This window comes from Halichoerus grypus, chromosome 3, assembly GCF_964656455.1.
Source record: "Halichoerus grypus chromosome 3, mHalGry1.hap1.1, whole genome shotgun sequence".
In the NCBI taxonomy this organism is placed as follows: domain Eukaryota; kingdom Metazoa; phylum Chordata; class Mammalia; order Carnivora; family Phocidae; genus Halichoerus; species Halichoerus grypus.
The window spans coordinates 56,036,238-56,054,874 of record NC_135714.1 but is presented as its reverse complement, the minus strand read 5'-3'; the positions used below and the strand labels follow the sequence as shown (position 1 = coordinate 56,054,874).

General features: G+C 40.6%; 1 protein-coding gene, 1 long non-coding RNA gene and 1 other non-coding gene across 4 annotated transcripts in view; 1 reads left to right on the top strand and 2 right to left on the bottom strand.

Moving 5' to 3' along the window:
- Nucleotides 1-731, bottom strand: part of MOB1B (MOB kinase activator 1B) — a 66,083-nt gene extending 65,352 nt beyond the window's left edge. Inside the window, exon 1 of one of the 2 annotated variants that reach the window (XM_036108823.2) lies at nucleotides 156-731. In XM_036108823.2, coding sequence (XP_035964716.1) covers nucleotides 156-169 — 14 coding nt within the window. In that variant the 5' untranslated portion in view covers nucleotides 170-731. The remainder of the gene's footprint in view (nucleotides 1-155) is intronic. The other variant, XM_078068747.1, reaches the window with a different exon arrangement.
- A 2,597-nt stretch (nucleotides 732-3,328) lies between these two features.
- On the top strand, nucleotides 3,329-3,479 carry LOC118546186 (small nucleolar RNA SNORA62/SNORA6 family). Its single transcript, XR_004922479.1, has one exon. It is a non-coding gene; the product is annotated as a small nucleolar RNA SNORA62/SNORA6 family (small nucleolar RNA).
- Nucleotides 3,480-11,069: 7,590 nt separating this feature from the next.
- LOC118546181 (uncharacterized) overlaps nucleotides 11,070-18,637 on the bottom strand; it is a 28,159-nt gene continuing 20,591 nt past the window's right edge. The window contains exons 2-3 of the long non-coding RNA XR_004922478.2: nucleotides 12,876-12,978; nucleotides 11,070-11,428 (exon numbers count right to left, since the gene is read on the bottom strand). This is a non-coding gene — a long non-coding RNA (uncharacterized LOC118546181). The remainder of the gene's footprint in view (nucleotides 11,429-12,875; nucleotides 12,979-18,637) is intronic.

The window sequence follows — 18,637 nt, the reverse complement described above, 5'->3', positions numbered from 1 at the left end:
GCGACAGCCGTGAGGCAGCGCCAGCGCACCGGGCATGTTCCCAGAGACCTTCTCCATGGGAATGCCCGGCTCGGGCAGCAAGGGGCAAGGCGAGCTGGGGCCCCCGGCCCTGGTCTCCCGAACAAAGCCGGCGCGCGCGGGGCCTGGCTACTCACAACAAGAAGCTCATGTCGGCCGCGGCGTGGGCTGGGGGGCTCGGCGGTCTCTAGGCCTCGGGGCGGCGGCGGCGGCGGCGGTTCCGGCGGCGGCCAGGGAAGAAGAGGGAAGGAGAAAAGAGGAGGAGGAGAGGAGGAGGAAGGGGAGCGCCGGCTGCTCGACGGCCACAACTTGTTCGGCTTTCCTAGTTCCGATGGCAGGCTGAGGGGGCGGAAGTGGGAAGCGCACGCCCGAATCACTCACTGGGAGGGGAAGGAAAAGAAGGCGGGGAAAGGGCCACACGCCTGCTCCCCGGAGAACAGCCGCCGCGGCTGCTGAGCTGCTCGCCGCACCTGCCCGTACTCCTCCTCTTCTCCCTCCTCCTCCTCTTCCTCCTCCTCTTCCCCCTCCTAACCCCTAGCCCCCCGCGGCCCTCACGCCGCGAGCTCTCGCGAGAGCGGCGCACGCCCACCCTCCTCCTCCCGCTGTGGCCGTGGGTCAGCCAAGTTCTGGACATCTTTGCAGCCCCGGACCACGCCCAGCGAGTGCACTGGAGCCATCAGGCCAGTGAAGGCCAGTCCACCCAGTTGGGGGTCGTGGCAGAGCCCTCCGAACTGCTTAGCTGGATTTCAGCAGTTAGGAAGGAAGTGGGCTTCAACTCTGGGATGTCAGGGTTCTGCAGTGAGGGATGGAATTGCCACCAGAGTTCTGCCCGCTGCAAGTGTTCAGCAAAGGATGATGAAAGGTTATGGAGTCTCTTTGCTAGTAAATAAAAACAGAAGGAAGTTTAACGTGTTTGGAATGGTTTGGGTGTGGTTCGGCCAGAAGAGAGAAAGTCTAAATCAAGCTCCCTGTCGTTTTATGGTTGTATCTTAAAACCCTGAACTAGGACAGGTCAGGGTCCATCAGTGTTTTGACAGGCAAGTTAGGCTGTCATCAGTAGCTGGGAAAACTGCTGTAGTGACATATTCAAGGTATGTGGAGCATTCTTTAATAGATTATAAAGCCTGGCCCTGAACCCCTTAACTCCGAAATGCAGGACTCTGTATAACGGATACTGAATCAGCCTCTAGAATGTTTTGTGCAGCAGAAGGTCCAATGGTTATAATGGTCTTGGGCCCCATAAATGCTTAATCAGCATTGCCACTGATGAGCAGCCTACCACAACATTATCAATTCGAGTACCCATTTATTTCACACAAGAGATGTCCATCTTCTTTATTCACAACATGCATCAAATCCACAGGTAAGTTTTCAAAGTATCTGAACAAAACTTAAATAATGTACAGCTATTTGGGGTGCCTGGGGGCTCAGTCAGTTGAGCGTGTCTGCCTTCGGCTCAGGTCATGATCCCAGGGTCTTGGGATTGAGCCCCCCCCCCATCAGGGCTCCTGCTCAGTGGGAAGCCTGCTTCTCCCTCTCCCATTCCCCCTGCTTGTGTTCCCTCTCTCTCTGTGTCTCTCTCTGTCAAATAAATAAATAAAATCTTTTAAAAAAAAGAGAGCAGGGAAAGCCTGCTTCTCCCTCTCCCAGTCCCCCAGCTTGTGTTCCCTCTCTCGCTGTGTCTCTCTGTCAAATAAATAAAATCTCATCTAAACACAATTTAGATGAATTCTATTAGAATTAGATGTTCTAACACAATTTAGATGAATTCTATGACACTGAATCAGGATAATGATGGGCAGAGGAGAGACTCTGCTAAACTACCTGCTGAGTTCTTCTTTTCATATCTCAAGGAGAGTTGCCTGAAATAAACAGCTGATAAAACTTAAATATATTGGTCTTAGAAATGATAGAGGTGTCATGTTAATAATACAGAATATAATTCCAGAGGTTAAACATTTAAATCAAACCATGGCTGTCCTTAAAATTATTTGGATTCAAAAGCATTGGGAAATTTAGAATCAAATAGGGGGTATATTGAAATAGACGTTTCTAATTCCAATTTCACCTTCACCAATTCATATTTCATATCACTCTCCTCTTAAAATTTCAAGAAGTTACTCCCCTGATCAAAATCTTAATTCGTTTATAAATCTTTGTTTATGAAGGAAGATGATTAAAATTCGTATTTACCAATTTTTCAAAGAATTGACACTATAACGAATGGAATAGAACATGTGTGGGTATGCCTTCAAATATGTTTTAAAAAGATTCATTCAAATTTATGAGTATATATATATATATAAACAAACAAGATAGTTATAAATTGTGGTAAGATAGGAAGTAGACAGAATAATATGATAGTAATGGTGAAGGGAGAGGATCTAATTTAGATGGAGTGGTTAAGAAAGGCCTCTCTAAGGAGGTGACATTTTTGCTAAGACCTGAAACAAGAGAAGGAGCCAGCCTCGCAAAGAGCGAGGGAATGACCATTTTCTAGTAGAGGAAATAACAAGCACAAATGCTCTAAGATAAGAAAGAGCTTAAAGAGTTCTTAGAGCTGAAAGGTTATGGCCTGGGCAGAGTGAGCAAGAAAAATGGCATCAGATAAAGCTGGACATGTCGACAGAGGGCAGGCTGGGGTTCACAGGCCTAGGCAAGACATTTGGATTTTATTGTAAGAACATTGCGAAGTCAGCAGAGAAGTAAAATAAGATAATCTGAGTAACATTTCATTTTTTTGAATTTGGAAAATTTCAAACGTATACAAAGGAGAAGAAATTAGTATAATGAATCCATCACACAGCTTCAGCAATTACCAGCTCATGATCCATGATTAACATTTTGGAAAGATCAGTCTCCCTTCTTGTGGAGAATGGACCAGAGGGGCCAACATGTTATAAGGAAAACCAGAAGACTATTCTAATAGTCCAATTATTTCTCAGTTGTGATTTGGCTTAGGGTAGTGTCATTAATAATAGGAGAAATTAATAATCTCAAGGTAAAACCAACAGCACTTGGTGATTGATTAATTGTGGAGGTTGGGCAAAGGAAGGAGTCAAAGATTACTCCAATTATTTTTGGCTTTAGCAACTAATGGAAATAGCCATTTATTGAAATAGGGAAGATATGAGTCACAATTTGGGGGTAAAACTAAAAATTCCATTTTAGATATGTTAGCTTTGAGATGTCTATTAGACATCAAAGTAGTGATGTCAGGTAGAGTTTTGACTACTGTGCAAAGGGGGAGTAGGGAGATCTGAACTAGAGGCATGAATGCAGACCTCAGTAAGTAAATAGTATTTGAAGCCCTGCACATTGTTAGAGCTTGGAGTTGAGGCTGGTTGGCCAATGAACTCACAAGTGTAGGTAGTGTGCTACATGAGGGGCAAATCTTTGGCTAATACCACAAGTGTCTCTGGCCCAATGAGTGGAGTTTAGTAGTAATTCTTGCTACAAGTTAAAAAAAAAAAAAAAGTATTTGAATCCATAAGATGGGCTTCCAAAAAGGAATTTACATGCCCAATAAGGATAGACATAGCAAAGTATTACCTGTAAGCATCTGAGTTTGTTCTTTCTTTACTTCTCTTCCCAGATAGCTCTGGTTTCTGATCACCATTTACCCAGTTGTGATGATGATGTTGTAGTTACGTTTTTTTAAAGAGCCCGTATGTTTTATAAATATATGCTGAAATATTCACGGGTGAAATACTATGCCTGGGATTTGCTTCAGAATAATGTAGGAGAGGGAAGTAGGAGTGTAGATGAAATGAGATTGGCCATGAGCTGATAGTTGTCAAAGCCAGGTAGACAAGTACGCGAGGATCCTTACACTCTCCTGTCTGTTTTGTTTTGAAATTTTCCATAACAAAAAAGAAAAATAAATAGCAGGTCTCCTTTTGAAGAGGACTAGAAAGGTATTATTAATGATGGGAACTTAAAATTTGCTGTTATAGACAATAATTCTTTGGACTAGAGCATTCTTTCCTTGCCCTCATATTAGCCAGGTTTTTCTGCCTATATATTAAGATATTCTTTTACATATAAAAGTAAAAGCAAATGCTGTTAATGCCAGAGAGAAGAAACACTAAATTCAAACCCTGTGGCTAAATCTGGGCCTCCATATTTCTTAAGTAGCTGATCCCTTCTGATTCAGAAATGTGATCTAACTGTGAAAGAATAGATACCTGAACAGCAAATACTAGAAAAGGTATACCTGGGCAACAAATCTTTAGTAACCTGATAAAATGCACTCTGTTGTGCAGCAGTATTTTGGTTACATAACATCTAGACTGATGTGGTAATTATTCCGTCTAATTAGTTTATTTCATAAGATTGTTTTTATAGCCACCATATATTGAATTTCTTTTTTTTTTTTTTTTAGAGATTTTATTTATTTATTTGACAGAGAGAGACACAGCGAGAGAGGGAACACAAGCAGGAAGAGTGGGAGAGGGAGAAGCAGGCCTCCTGCCGATCAGGGAGCCCGATGTGGGGCTTGATCCCAGGACCCTGAGATCATGACCTGAGCGGAAGGCAGACACTTAACAACTGAGCCACCCAGGCGCCCCCATATATTGAATATTTCTGATGGTCTAGTCACTCTGCTAAGCTTTTCATATATTTTATCCTTATGTAATTTATTCCTTACACTGCCTCATACAGTTGGTGTTAGGTATTACTTCCCCCATTTATAGGTAAGGAAACTAATGCTAAGAGGTTATGTATTTAACTTGCTCAAAATCACATAGCTAATAAGTACAGTTTGAATTCAGTAAAGCCCATTTCCCTCTCCCCATTCCCAGGATGACCTAAATTAGAATGGATATATCCTAAATGAATTTTGGCATGCTACAAAATCCCACTTAACATACCTAGCAATTCAACCTAACCCTTATTAATGCTCTTCAGATTTTAATTCTGTACCTTGCTTCATTAAAAACAACCATGTATGCTTATTCACAAACCAGTGTATGGTTACAAATGCTTCTCAAGGACATATTATTCTGATATAATAGAAAAGAATGGAAGTATAAAAGATTGGTTCATGAAACTTGGTGTGTCTCAGTGCATTCATTTATCACTAAAAGCCATAAAGTATCAAAACACAAAGCTTATTTAATGTGTTATAGCTGAAGAAGAAATCTTCCCAATACCCTCCCAAACTGTTCATTCTTTTGAAGGTGAGGTTTGTGCAGCAGAATATTAAATTTAAGACAATGATGGGATGCAAATCATTTATCCACTGAACAAGTATTTATCGTCTACTATGGCCTCTGGGAGCAAAAAAATTATGAATCCTGTAGGTCATTGGGAAATACAGGCAATAAAATAAATAAAAACAAAATTAAAAATTGTATAAGTTTCAGGAAGGAAAAGTCCATGTTATATGTGAGCGTATATTACAGGGACCTTACCTATTTTTGGTTCTCAGAAAATTGGATCCTGTGCATTCAGAAATGAATAGTACATATTTACTCCTTATATTTAAATTCCTGTTATATTTATAAACAGCATAGTTTAATAAAACTACTAACCCTCTTATCATTGTCAGCCCAGTTTTGCTGTTTTGAAGCACCATGACTTCGAAATTGATTTTTGTTTTCGAGAAGCCAGTCTTAGAACTTTTTAGAAGGTGTTACTTTCAGTACAATTGTTAGAATCTTAGTTCATAAGACAAAAATCATAAAAGATTTCTTGCATGGACTCTGCACTTGCTCAATAAATACTGAATTTCTCGATCTGTCAAGTTTATTATTGGCCATAATTAATTGTTTTTCCCACTAAACTTAAACCATGTAGCCACTTTCCCAGGCAGCTGTGTTGGGAGAAGGAGGAGGAAGGGTCCTTTTTGAACCTATCAAAGCTGCTTTTCCCAAATTGATAGGACATTGCCAAGGTCAGAAAGCCTAAAATTAACTCTACCAGCTGTGTTTTGGTTTGCTTCATATAGCATATGGGCTCAGGGGGTTCAATCTGGTAGGCTTGCTTGCCGCATCAGTCTGCTGTGCCCTGAAAATTCGTTTGCCTGGAGTGCATGTTGTGGATAAGATGTGGTAGCTAAGCAGCTTGAAAGTGTATAGGGACTAAACAAATAAGTCTCTTTTAATCTCAAAGAGGCCTAGCAACAATGTGGGGGCTGGGGGATGGAAGAGTCACTACTGAGTATGTCAGATGTGCAGCTTAACTTTTAACCTTGCTGAAGTTTCCCTGAGGGCAAGCTGCTTATGTGCTGTCAGAGACCAAGAGATGATGATACAGTTTCAAGGAGTCTGTGTTTTCAGCCCACCCATCTCCATGAGGTCCTTTAGCATGAAGGACCATATATAGGCATGGAGAGTATCCCAACTGGCTGCAACTTAAAAATACCCTAAGAATCAGCAGCTGTTACTTTCACCCACACAAATTCACAGTTGGTTTAATTAAATAGTGCCTATTCTCAAGAGCTGAAGGCCTTTGAATTGTGCCCTATGTTCTTAGGCTGCTTCCCCCATCTCCATTCCCCTCCTCAGAGTTACTTAAAGCAGAATGGATGAATAATAGAGATTAGTTACGAGCTGTTCAGGGTTTGCATCAATGTAAATAATGAAACGTGGAAGTCAGATCTTCCAATATAGTCTTGAATCCTTGCCTATTACAACCGCTGGACTCTGGGGACCCTAGGCAGTCCCTAGTCCTGGCCATTTGTTCTCTCTTGCTTATGGTCATTACCACACCCTCTTCTTGGCATTCTGTCATGTTTTTCGCAGTTGTCATGGTCACAACCATAGCAACCTGAACAGGCCACAATCCTCTTATAGCTGGAGACGTGAGATACTGCTTTACACAATATAATTCCCCTGTACTACACCAACAGGAATCTGGTCCCAGATAGTCCAACCATTTGTTTTTCCTTGGGAGAAATATTTCAACCCTCCCAAAATATCACTACCTTTAAGGTTTGTATGGCATCAGGGTAATCAGGACACATCTACAGAGAAGCAGCCCAGGATAATCAGTCCCACCTTGAAATTTGACCATTTCCAAATCCCTTATTTATAGGCTTTACTCTGTGTTTCCACACCATTCATTCCATTTGAGTACAGGGGAAGGGCTTTATAGAATGAAACCATGGTGAGCAAGAAGATTTCCTATCCAAAATAAAGCATTTAAAGGAAGTGATCTTGTAATGCACTCCTTATAAGGGATCTGAGACCTTTCTGGAGCCCTGCAGGATAGAGGACCCCTTGCAAGATTCATTCATTCAGTCAGTAACGTTTATTAAAGATCGACCATAAACTAGTCACCATGCCAAGGATGAGGATACAAAAGAAATACATTACAACCCTCAAGGAGTTCATTTCTAGTGCCAGAGACTGACCTATAAACAAATAATTACAGCACAAAATCTAACAGGATTATGTGCAAAGGGCTACAGGAGTTCAGCTGGGGAAAGAGTTAATTTGAGAAGGAAGATAAGGGTCACAGAGACTTTTACCAAAGAAACAAGGCTTAAAGAGTTAATGGACTTTCTCCAAATCAGGAAGGGGTGATAGAGGAGTAAAAGGAAGAGAGAAGGCATTACAGAAAGATGATGCCACATGTGGAAAGCCCAGAAGCATGAAAAAAAATACATATGTAAACAAAGGAAATGTTGACTGCTACAACCAACTACCGTAGTATGAACTCTCATTTATTCATTCAACAGTATTTATTAGTACTAACCATATGCTAGTTACTTATGTTAGCACTTAGGGGGATATAATAGGGTACAAAACAAATTCCCTGACCCCAAGAAGTTTATATTCTAGTGGGGAGGAGATACTTTGAATTTGGCAGTGCATTAACTCTAGTTGTATCTGCATTTTCATCATCCCTAATTATGGCATGAAATCTCAAGCCTTATTAAAGCAATATTTTAGAAGAGTAAAGTTATCAGGAATCAAGTAGTGAAGAAATTCTAGAGTCACAGCATAAAGACAAAAAGGGTCTTCTGACCACCAAGCAGAAAATAATACCAATGTTCTGTTGAACTCTGCTTTACTTGATATCACAGAATTGCAAATTAAATCTATAGGAAGTGCTGGGAATATTTAAAGTATAGCCTTTAGCCATAACTCAATGACTGCATGGTCAAATGGCAGGTCTAAAATTGGAGCAGGTGTGTGTGTGTGTGTGTGTGTGTGTGTGTGTGTGTGTGTGTGTGTGTAAAGAAATTAAGATGGAGCCACAACTCTGTTCCGAGGGACAAAGGCTCCTCCTTCTCCGTGGCCTCTTTCCTCCCTCCAGCAATCTCCAGGGACTTGCGCCATCTATTAGAATTACTGTCACGGGGTCTACATGCTTACAATTTCCATAAATCTTCCCTGGATCATCAGCAACTCTCACAGGAGGCTGGGGGGTGGGAAGGGATGGTTGGTGGCCACACAGCACAGCTCAAAAGGCCAGTGCCTCCCAAGAGGCCTTAATAGCTCCTCGGGATAGGACTGAAAGCAGCTCTTTGTTTGCTGTAATAGTCTGGAGCCAACTGTGGCTGCCTGTCCTGCCATGGCTCTTAGAGAGCTTGTATAATCGTGCGAGCATATGAAAATCTAAGCCAGTACTGGAAAGAGACCACAGAATCCTCAGGAAATGAGGGGAACGAATATTTATTTTATGCTGTGTCATTTTCTGCCAGGAATCTTGCAAGAGTCTGTATCTCATTTAATTCTCACCACACCCCTCTGAGGCAGAGGCTACTGTCCTAGTTCTATGAATGAGGGTATTAAATCACACCTAATATAACACCAGTAGTAAGTAGCAGATTCAGAATTTGAACCCAGGTACTATCGAATTCACGGGGAATCAGAACATCCCAGGGCTTTATATTATTGAAGAGTTGGGATTTTAAGTGGTACACAAACACACAAACACACAGTATTATATAATATTGAGTCACATATTAGGAAAGTTATTCCCCTTTAAATTTGTCTTCATTTCTTTTGATTATATGGAGGAGGAAGTTTTGGTTGGATACTAGTAACTAGCATGTCTTTAACACCTCTTTAACACTTAAGTCTCTGGTTTTAAGAGAGAGCCACAGGCTGTAGATACAGAGACTCCACCAGGCGACAATATTCAGCTAGAGCTTAATAACACTGTGCTCCTATTGAATTTATTTATATTTGCTTCTACTGTTTGAAGCATGTGATACTGGTTTTCATTTATAGTAGTGATAGAAATTAGATCTCATTGGTTAAGCTCAGGATCTCTAGCATCATACTATTCAGGTTCATGTACTTACTAGCTATTAGACCTTGGGCATTAAGTAACCCTCAGTTTTCTCACTTGTAAAATAGGTTTAATGGTAATATTTACATAGGTTAATGTGTGGATTCAATGAGATATTGCATATTAAGCACTTAGAACAATATTCAAAACACACTGTTGCTCAATAAATGTTAGTTATTATGAAGTTTAGGAGAAAATGAGCTGATTTTTTTTTAAAGATTTTATTTATTTGAGAGAGAGAGACAGAGCATGAGCAGGGGGAGGGGCAGAGGGAGAAGGAGACACAGACTCCCCACTGAGCAGGGAGGCCCAACAGACACAGGGATCCTGGTTGATCCCAGAACCTTGGGATCACAACCTGAGCCACAGGCAGACACGTAACTGACTGAGCCACCTAGGTGCCCCGAAAATGAGCTGATTTAAATCAGGATTTCTCATCTTTCGCACTGCTGACATTGTGGACCAGACCATTCTTTGTTGTGGGAGGCCACGCTGTGGATTATAGGACTTTTAGTAGCATCCCTGCCCTCTATCTACTAGATGCCAGTAGCACCTAGTTATGACAAACAAAATAACTTCAGACATTGCCAAATGCCCTCACAGGGGCAAAATAACCCTCGGTTATTACTGATTTAAAAGAAAATACCAGGTAAAAATAGGACTTAGACATGACATGACTTGGACATGACAAATACCTAAACATGTTATGAGAAAACCTGGAGTTTGAGAAACACTGCTCTACTACAGTGCTATCTGAAATTTAATTATAAAAAGCAGCAATTACTATTTTTATTTACAGGTTAATGACTATGCTCTGAGTTTCCTTTCAAAGTTAAAAGTGTCCAAACAACTTAGAAGGAGCTGGGCTAATAAGTGTATGAAATTTATCTTTATTTTTCATTGACCTCCTTCCTCTTCTCTTGCCTCCTCTTCCAATCAGTCTGCTGCCCTCACCCCCTTCTACACACATACCCATGAACTGACACAGACTGTCCAGACTTCTTAGACCCCTCCCTCCCCAATCAAGGGTGCTCTTCTCTTCCTCCAAGGCACTCTTCTCCTCCTCCAAGGCCCTATTCTCAGCTTTTTGAATACATGTAAAAGTGTAATTGATGCCATATCAGACAGTATGCTTTCAGTTACACACGGCAGAATACAAACTATTTCTGGTTGAAACAATGAGGAAATTTATTGGTTCACAGAAATGAAGTTTCGGGGGCTCCTGGGTGGCTCAGTCGGTTAAGCCTCTGCCTTCGGCTCAGGTCATGATCCCAGGGTCCTGGGATCGAGCCCTGCATCAGGCTTCCCGCTCGGTGGGGAGTCTGCTTCTCTCTCTCCCACTCTCTCTATGGCTCTCCCTCTCTATGTCTCTCTCAAATAAATAAATAAAAATCTTTAAAAAAAAAGTAATAAAGTTCCGAAATTGGGAAGGTTTCAGGGTGGCCTTAATTCTATGGATCCAGCTCCATTTTTCTATGGTTCACTTGAGTAGTCTGCCTTTCTCTGTGTGCCAGCTTCATCCTCAACATGGTGGTAAATTGACTACTGCATTTTGGGACCTCACATTCACACCTAGCCATGTTTAGAAGACATTGGAAAAAAATGTGTCTCTGGAAATTATCCAGAGACAGCCTCAGATTATTGAAAGTCAACCTCAGATTTTTCAGCCTTGGAAGTTATTTGCTTTTAAGGATTAAATGGCTGAAAAATTCTCTACCTCCAAAGTTCATTAGTTTACTGGATTTTTGATAGAGTAAATGAGATAATATAAGTGAAAGCACTTTGTAAACTGGTATGTAATTATAAGGTATCTCCTCTTGGATCTTTTTTTTTTTAAAGAATAATAAATCTACTCAACTAGATCATTTATAGTAGAATTTATTATACAATCTCATAGAACAGCAATGGAGAATGAATGTCAAAGAAACCTCAAATAGTAAAACTAACCTCCCATAGTAAAAAAAAAAAAAAAAAAACCTTCCATAGTAAAAGTAACCCCAAAATCATGGTTCTTAGGGTCACTTGCCTTGTTTTTTGAATAGTAAATGAAGGTCTTCTATAGGCTCACAGGAATAGGTGGGAGGATCACTTGCAGGATTGTCGAGGTCTGATGTCCACTTCTTAATACAGGAATGATGAATCCAGGACTTGAGACCTGAAACTTTAACAGCAGTGGGAGTAGAGAGAATGACAGGATATAGTCCTTCCCATATTTCTTCCATCAAAGGGGAATTAGTGGGTAATGTTTTAACCCACACTAGATCCCCCAGCTGATATATAGGAGTTCCTTTTTCCCATGGCTGTTTATTGGATAGTTGTTATAGTTGTTGCTGCAACTGAGCTAAAGATATTATATGTTTAATTTGGGCATCTGTCCCTGGGTCAGACAGAAAATCATTGGTTAGGAAGACATGTCCATATACCAATTCATATGGACTAACTCCTTGAATTTTTGGAGTATTTCTTATTCTGATTAATGCTATAGGGAGGGTTGAAGTCCAAGACAGCTGGGTCTCCTGAGATAACTTCCATAGGTGTCTCTTTAGGATATCATTTATTTTTTTCTACCTTTCCTGAGGGTTGAGGTCTCTAAGCACAATGTATGTGATAGTCTATTCCCAGGGCCTTCCATATCCCCTGGATGATAGTAGCCTTGAAGGAGGGACCATTATTACTTTGCAAACTCTTAGGCAAGCCAAAGCTAGGTATTATTTCATGAAACAAAACCCTTATTACTTCCTGTGCTTTTTCAGTCCTGCATGGAAAGGCCTCTACCCAGTTGGTAAAGGTATCAACCCATACTAGCAGATACTGGAAACCTTGATTTTGGCATATGGGTAAAGTCTAATTGCCAGTGTTCTCCAGGATAGCCTCCAGTCCTTTGACTGCCCGGAGGTGCAAGTCTTCTGCCAAGAGGATTGTTTCTGAGAAAAACCTCACAGGCAGAAGTTATTTGCTGAACTATTTTTGACAAATTTTTCCAGTAAATATTTTTGACCAATTGATAAGATTTATCTCTACCCAGATGAAAAGCCTGATGTAGTGATTTAATGTCCTTCCAACTTTGTGAGCCAGGTAATAGTAGTTGTCCTAGATCAGTCTGTAACCAGCCTGAGAGCTGGAGACCTCCTAAGACTCCTGATGAAGATTTTCTCCTTGATCGAACTTTAATAAAAGGCTCCCCTGAGCCATCTTCTCAACCAGGTCTTGACCTTTGGGCTTCCGTGTTTGTCTTTGCATTGCCCAGTTTTAGCAAGTACCCTGTTAGGTCAATTTAGCTAGGAACCCACTCTTGATATCTAATCATTCTAGATACCTGAGTAAATTCCTCATCCTCCACCATTCCCCAGGCGATACCTAATCGCCCTGGCCTGCCTTGAGTAATAATCCTGTCAAGTCGGTTTAGCCAGAAATCCCCTTTTACCCTTGATGTTTCCTCTTAGTAATTTTCTATCCCCCCACCCTCCTCCCTGGCTGTAAATCCCCACTTGTCCGTGTAGTATTCACTTCTATACCCTATTATTTTCCTCTATTGCAATAGTCCTGAATAAAATCTGATTTTACCACTTTAACATGGTTCTGGTGTTTCTTTGACACTATGTTGTTACCTTATATGGCAAAAAGGATATTCAGATCATAGTAAATTAGGAGTCCTGAGATGGGGAGATCATCCTGGATTATCTGGGTGGGTCCAATATAATCACAAGAATCCTTAAAAGATGGAAGAGAAAGACAGAAGAGTCAGAGAATGAGAGGTGATGAAGAAACAACTACTAGAATGATAAAAGGCCATGAGTCAAGGACTGTGAGCACACTCTAGAAGCTGGAAAAGGCCAGGAAATGGATTCTCACCTAGATCCTCCAAAAGGAATGTAGCCCTGGTGATACCTTGGTTTTAGCCCAGGGAAACCCCTTTTGGACTTCTGACCTCCAGAAATGTAAAATAATAAATCTGTGTTGTTTTAATCCACTAAATTTGTGGTAATTTGTTTTAGCAACAATAAAATTGATAACGTGGTCTTTTAAATACCTCCCCTCCTCTTTTTTTTAAAAACAAATGATAAACTACGACATTTTTTTTCTGTACCTTTGCTTTTTTTCCCCCTTAGTAATATATCTGGAAGATCACTTATGTATTACTTTTTTTTTTAAACTTTTTTTTTCTTTAAAGTAATCTCTATGCCCAACATAGGGCATGAACTCATGACCCTGAGATCAAGGGTCCCATGCTCTACTGACTGAGCCAGGCAGGTGCCCCTGAAACCCTGAAAGATCATTTAAAATCAGTTCAGATAGATCTGCCACATTTATCCAGCAGTTGGCAAGTATTCTCTGTTTATTTTCCCCTATTTTTTAAAAAAATTGTGTTATGATCTTTTTCTTACTGAATTACAAGAACTGTTTATAAAGCAAAGAAACAAGCACTACATCTGAAATATGTTGTAAATATTCACTCTGATTTGTCAATTTAAACATTTTGTTATCAACATTTTTCATTATTGGAAATTTTTTTCATGTATCAAATTTATCAGTATCTGCTGTGAATATCTGTGGCTTTGGATTCTGGAGTTATGTCAAGCTTGGAAGAAAGGCTTTCTCCCTGATGAGAGTATTTAAAAAAAATATTTAGGGGCGCCTGGGTGGCTCATATGGTTGGGCATCTGCCTTCGGCTCAGGTCATGATCTCCAGGTCCTGGGATCGAGCCCCACATTGGGCTCCCTGCTCAGCTGGGAGCCTGCTTCTCCCTCTGCCTCTCCCCCTGCTTGTGTGCTCTCTCTGCCTCTCTCGAACAATCCAGGAGAGACCCTGGTTTTGTCCACTTGGGCTCAAATGTCATTTATTAATTGTGAAACCTTATAAGAATTGTCAGTTATATTAAAACAGCATCTGTGTGGAAACTCTTTACAACCTAAGTGATGCTGAAGTAGTAGTCAATGGTTGCCCGATTTTCTAGAAATCCTGCCCTGACTTCGCTTAGTTCTTGATTTAGAACTAATGCTTGGGACGTGTCATTTAAGGTTCTGCTGAGCAGGCAATTTATCTCACAATGTAAGATTTTTGAATAATGAATGAAATGAATGAATGAATGAATGAAATGAATGAGTAAATGAATGAATAAAATCTTAAAAAAATCTTTAATGTCTTTTCTAGCATTTTTATGGATTCAATTTTATGTTTAAATGTTTGAGCCACTTGAAATTTAATGTGGTATAAAAAATTAAGGTAGAGATCGAAGATTTTTCTGATGGCTATCCAGTTGTCCCATTATCATTTACTGAATAATCTATTTTTCTTGCATTGACTTTATATATTTTTTATCTGTATCTTTTCTTTCTATCCTCTTCTATTGATCTAGCTTACTTTTCAAGCTTTAAAACATTGTATCTTTATAATGTTTTAACATCAGACAAACTGCTCCCCCACCCCACTATCCTTATTTTTTAGAATTCCCCTGGCTAACCTTGCACATTTCAGGTTTTCTGGAAAATCTTATCTTTTTTGAAATCTCCATCCTAATGGTATATTTGTTGGGTTAAATTTATAGTTTAATTAGAGCATTGATGTCTTCATATAATAGTGCTATCTTTTCATTTATTTAAACCAAATTTTAAATTGATTTAAATTGATTTGTGTGAGTAACATTGTGTAGTGTGAAATGACATTCATTTAGGCTTTGAAAGACATTATTAATCATGGAAACCAAGAGCATTCTTCCCACAAGGTAGCCAGTGGCCTCTGATGTGGCCTGGGTAAAGGGTATAGTCTAAAAATTGACTCCCAGCACTTGGAAAAATCTTACATCATGAGATAAAACAAACTGTCTGCCTGCTCAGCAGAACCTTAAATGACACGTCCCAAGCATTAGATGCTCTAAATCAAGAACTAAGCGAAGTTAGGGCAGGATTTCTAGAAAATCGGGCAACCATTGACTACTACTTCAGAGCATCACTTAGGTTGTAAAGAGTTTCCACACAGGTGCTGTATTGTTTTTTTAAATGCTTTTATTTTATTTTATTTTTTTAAGATTTTATTTATTTATTTGACAGAGAGAGAGAGACACAGCGAGAGAGGGAACACAAGCAGGGGAAGAGGGAGAGGGAGAAGCAGGCTTCCCGCAGAGCTTGGAGCCTGATGTGGGGCTCGATCCCAGGACCCTGGGATCATGACCTGAGCCAAAGGCAGACGCTTAACGACTGAGCCACTCAGGCGCCCCCACACAGGTGCTGTTTCAATATAACTGACAATTCTTATAAGGTTTCACAATTAATAAATGACATTTGAGCCCAAGTGGACAAAATCAGGGTCTCTCCTGGATTGTTCGATTGGCTCGGAGACTGGGGTTAATATTTCAGAGATGCCATTTTGCTGGTGGGAATAATCGTTGGTCTTTGTTTTCTCTCTGTCTTTGCCCGATGCCTGTGTCGCCTCATGCCTTCCAACATCTCTCTGGAGCCACACCATGGACCTCTTGACCAACCCCTGAGTGTACTCTGACTGCCATACCCTCACGCCGTCCCTTCTCAGCCTGAAGCAGCCAGAGTGGTCATCATCCTATTCCCTAATGGCAGTTAGGGTTATATGGGGGGTGGGGGGAGGATGAGTAAGGGACTGGTAGGGAGAGACAGATAGGGAGGGGGCTATGTGATCAGGCTCATAGAAATCCCAAAATGTGGAAGTGTGGGGAAACCAGAGATAAGGAAACAAACTGGACCACCCAGCCCTAGGCGTGTGGGGTGGGTGTCTTTTTATGATAATCACCTGTGACCAAAAAATAACCAGACCCTAAAAAGGAAGTAAGCCATTGAAGGTGTTATCACTAGTCCTTGCTCAATGGTGATATCAAGAGATGTTAAAAGGACTTAAGTTCCCTGGTTAGCTTTCTATAAAAGACCAACCCTAAAAGCCCTCAGTGGCAGTCCTGTTGGGACCCCTCTCACTCTGAAGAGCTTCTTCTGTATCCTTGCGTAATAAACTTCTATCACTTTACTAAAAAAAAAAAAAAGTCTTAGGAGACAAACCATAAGAGACTCTTAATCATAGGAAACAAACTGAGGGTTGCTGGAGGGGAGGGGAGTGGAGGGATAGGGTAACTGGTGATGGACATTAAGGAGGGTAGATGATGTAATGAGGACTGGGTGTTGTAGAAGACTGATGAATCACTGAACTCTACCTCTGAAACTAATAATACATGATATGTTAATTAATTGACTTTAAATAAAAAAATAAATTAAAAAAAAGAGTCTTAGGTTCCAGGGATTAGGATATGAACACCTTTTGGGCAGGTCATTATTTTGCCTGCCACACCAGGAAAATTGATCAGCCAAAGAGAATCAACTGAGAAACTATTATAAGCAATAAAACAATTCATTAGAGTAGCTGACTATAAAATTAATATATAAAAAGCAATATCCCATCCACCTAGCAACCAAAATGATAAAAAACATAGAAGTATATGCATATGTTCTTGATTATGCAAGAAAATGGTAAAATGTCATTAGGGAGAGCAAATATCAACCTGGGCATCAGAAGAAGGAAAGAGAATTATTTTTCAATGTGTCCGCTTTTACATCATTTAAGTCATTTTATAGTCATCTGCTGCTGAACAAATGAGTCTGATCTTGTCACTGCCTATTTAAAATCTTGTATTAGTTTTTTTGTTATTGGTGGTATTGCTGACTATTGGAATTGTTTTTGTGGGTTGCTTTTTGTTTTTGTTGTCAATTATCAAGCTTCCTTTTCCTATTTTGGGAGAATCTGCTATTGTGTGTAGTTTTGATAGGACTCAGTGCCCCCTCTTTTACTATGGAAACTGAAGGGGAAAGAGATTGCATCCTCCTAACCAGGGCATTGACTCTGGAGGTGGTTACACTGAAACCCTGGGACACTCAGATCTATTCAGGGAACCTGCAGAACCACCCTGCCTGTACTGGTGGAGGTGGGCTCCTGCCAGGCTAACTAAAAAACAGCTATTGTACTGGTTTTTGACCTGTGGGAGCTCCTTAGTTTTCTTCTGTTTTCCAAATCTTATCTTCGGCCTCCTGCTGATTTTGTGAGTCCCTCAGCTTGTGTAATAATGTTCTTTTTTCCAATTTCTTGTAACAAAAATTCCAACTCCAGATAACAGTAAAACCTCAACAAACACACATCTCTTAGCAAATCCTACAAGGCCCCACTTTTTTTTTTTTTTTGGTAGGCTTCTCTCTCATCCACCTCATCCCCAGGACATACTTGGATTTTCCATAATTTCCCAAACATGCTATGCCTTTTTACCCCTCCATAACTACTAAGAATGCTTTCTTCCCCAGAGAGGCAAGTACTTTCTGAGCTTTTATTTTTTTTTTTATTTATTTTTTAAGATTTTAATTATTTATTTGACAGAGAGAGAGACAGCGAGAGAGGGAACACAAGCTGGGGGACTGGGAGAGGGAGAAGCAGGCTTCCCGCAGAGCCAGGAGCCCGATGCGGGGCTTGATGCGGGGCTCGATCCCAGGACCCTGGGACCATGACCTGGGCCGAAGGCAGACACTTAACGACTGAGCCACCCAGGCGCCCCTCTTTCTGAGCTTTTAATACCCACTTAATTCAACTATAATTTCTCTTAAGTATCCCTTCAAGGTACTTTTTCTCCTACTTCTATGATCTATTACAATATGTATCATATCACATTTGAAGTATTCGAACTTTGTATCAGGCTAGGAAGTCCTAGGGAGGATCCACCCGATAGGGCCTGGTACAGCACATAGCATTCTGGGGTTCCTTAATAAATATTCGTTAGCTGGGTGGGAGGATGGGGTAACTGGGTGATGGGCATTAAGGAGGTCAAGTGATGTGATGAGCACTGGGTGTTATACGCAACTGATGAATCATTGAGCACTACATCAGAAACTAACGATGTACTATATGTTGGCTAATTGAATTTAAATTAAAAAAATAATAACAATGAAAATTTTTTTAAAAAAATCAAATAAATATTAGTTGGCTAAATGAATGAAATTAGTTAAATGCATTTTTGATGATTCAAGATCATTATGACCACAACCACCCTTTTCTGGTCTATTTCACTGTAGCTCTTTGGTTACACCACGAAAGGTTATAGGATGATTTGTTCCTTTAAGAATATATTTAATATTTGGGGCGCCTAGGTGGCTCAGTCGGTTGAACGGGCCAATTCTTGATTTCGGCTCCAGTGGTGGTGGTGGTGGTGGTCTCAGGGTTGTGGTCTCTGGGTCCTGGGATCTCGCCCCCTGTCAGGATCCGAGTCTGCTTGTCCCTCTCCCTCCCACTCTGTTCCTCCCCACCACCACCCCCAGCACACATGTGCTCTCTGTCTCCCTTTCTCTCAAATAAATAAATAAGTAAATAAAATCT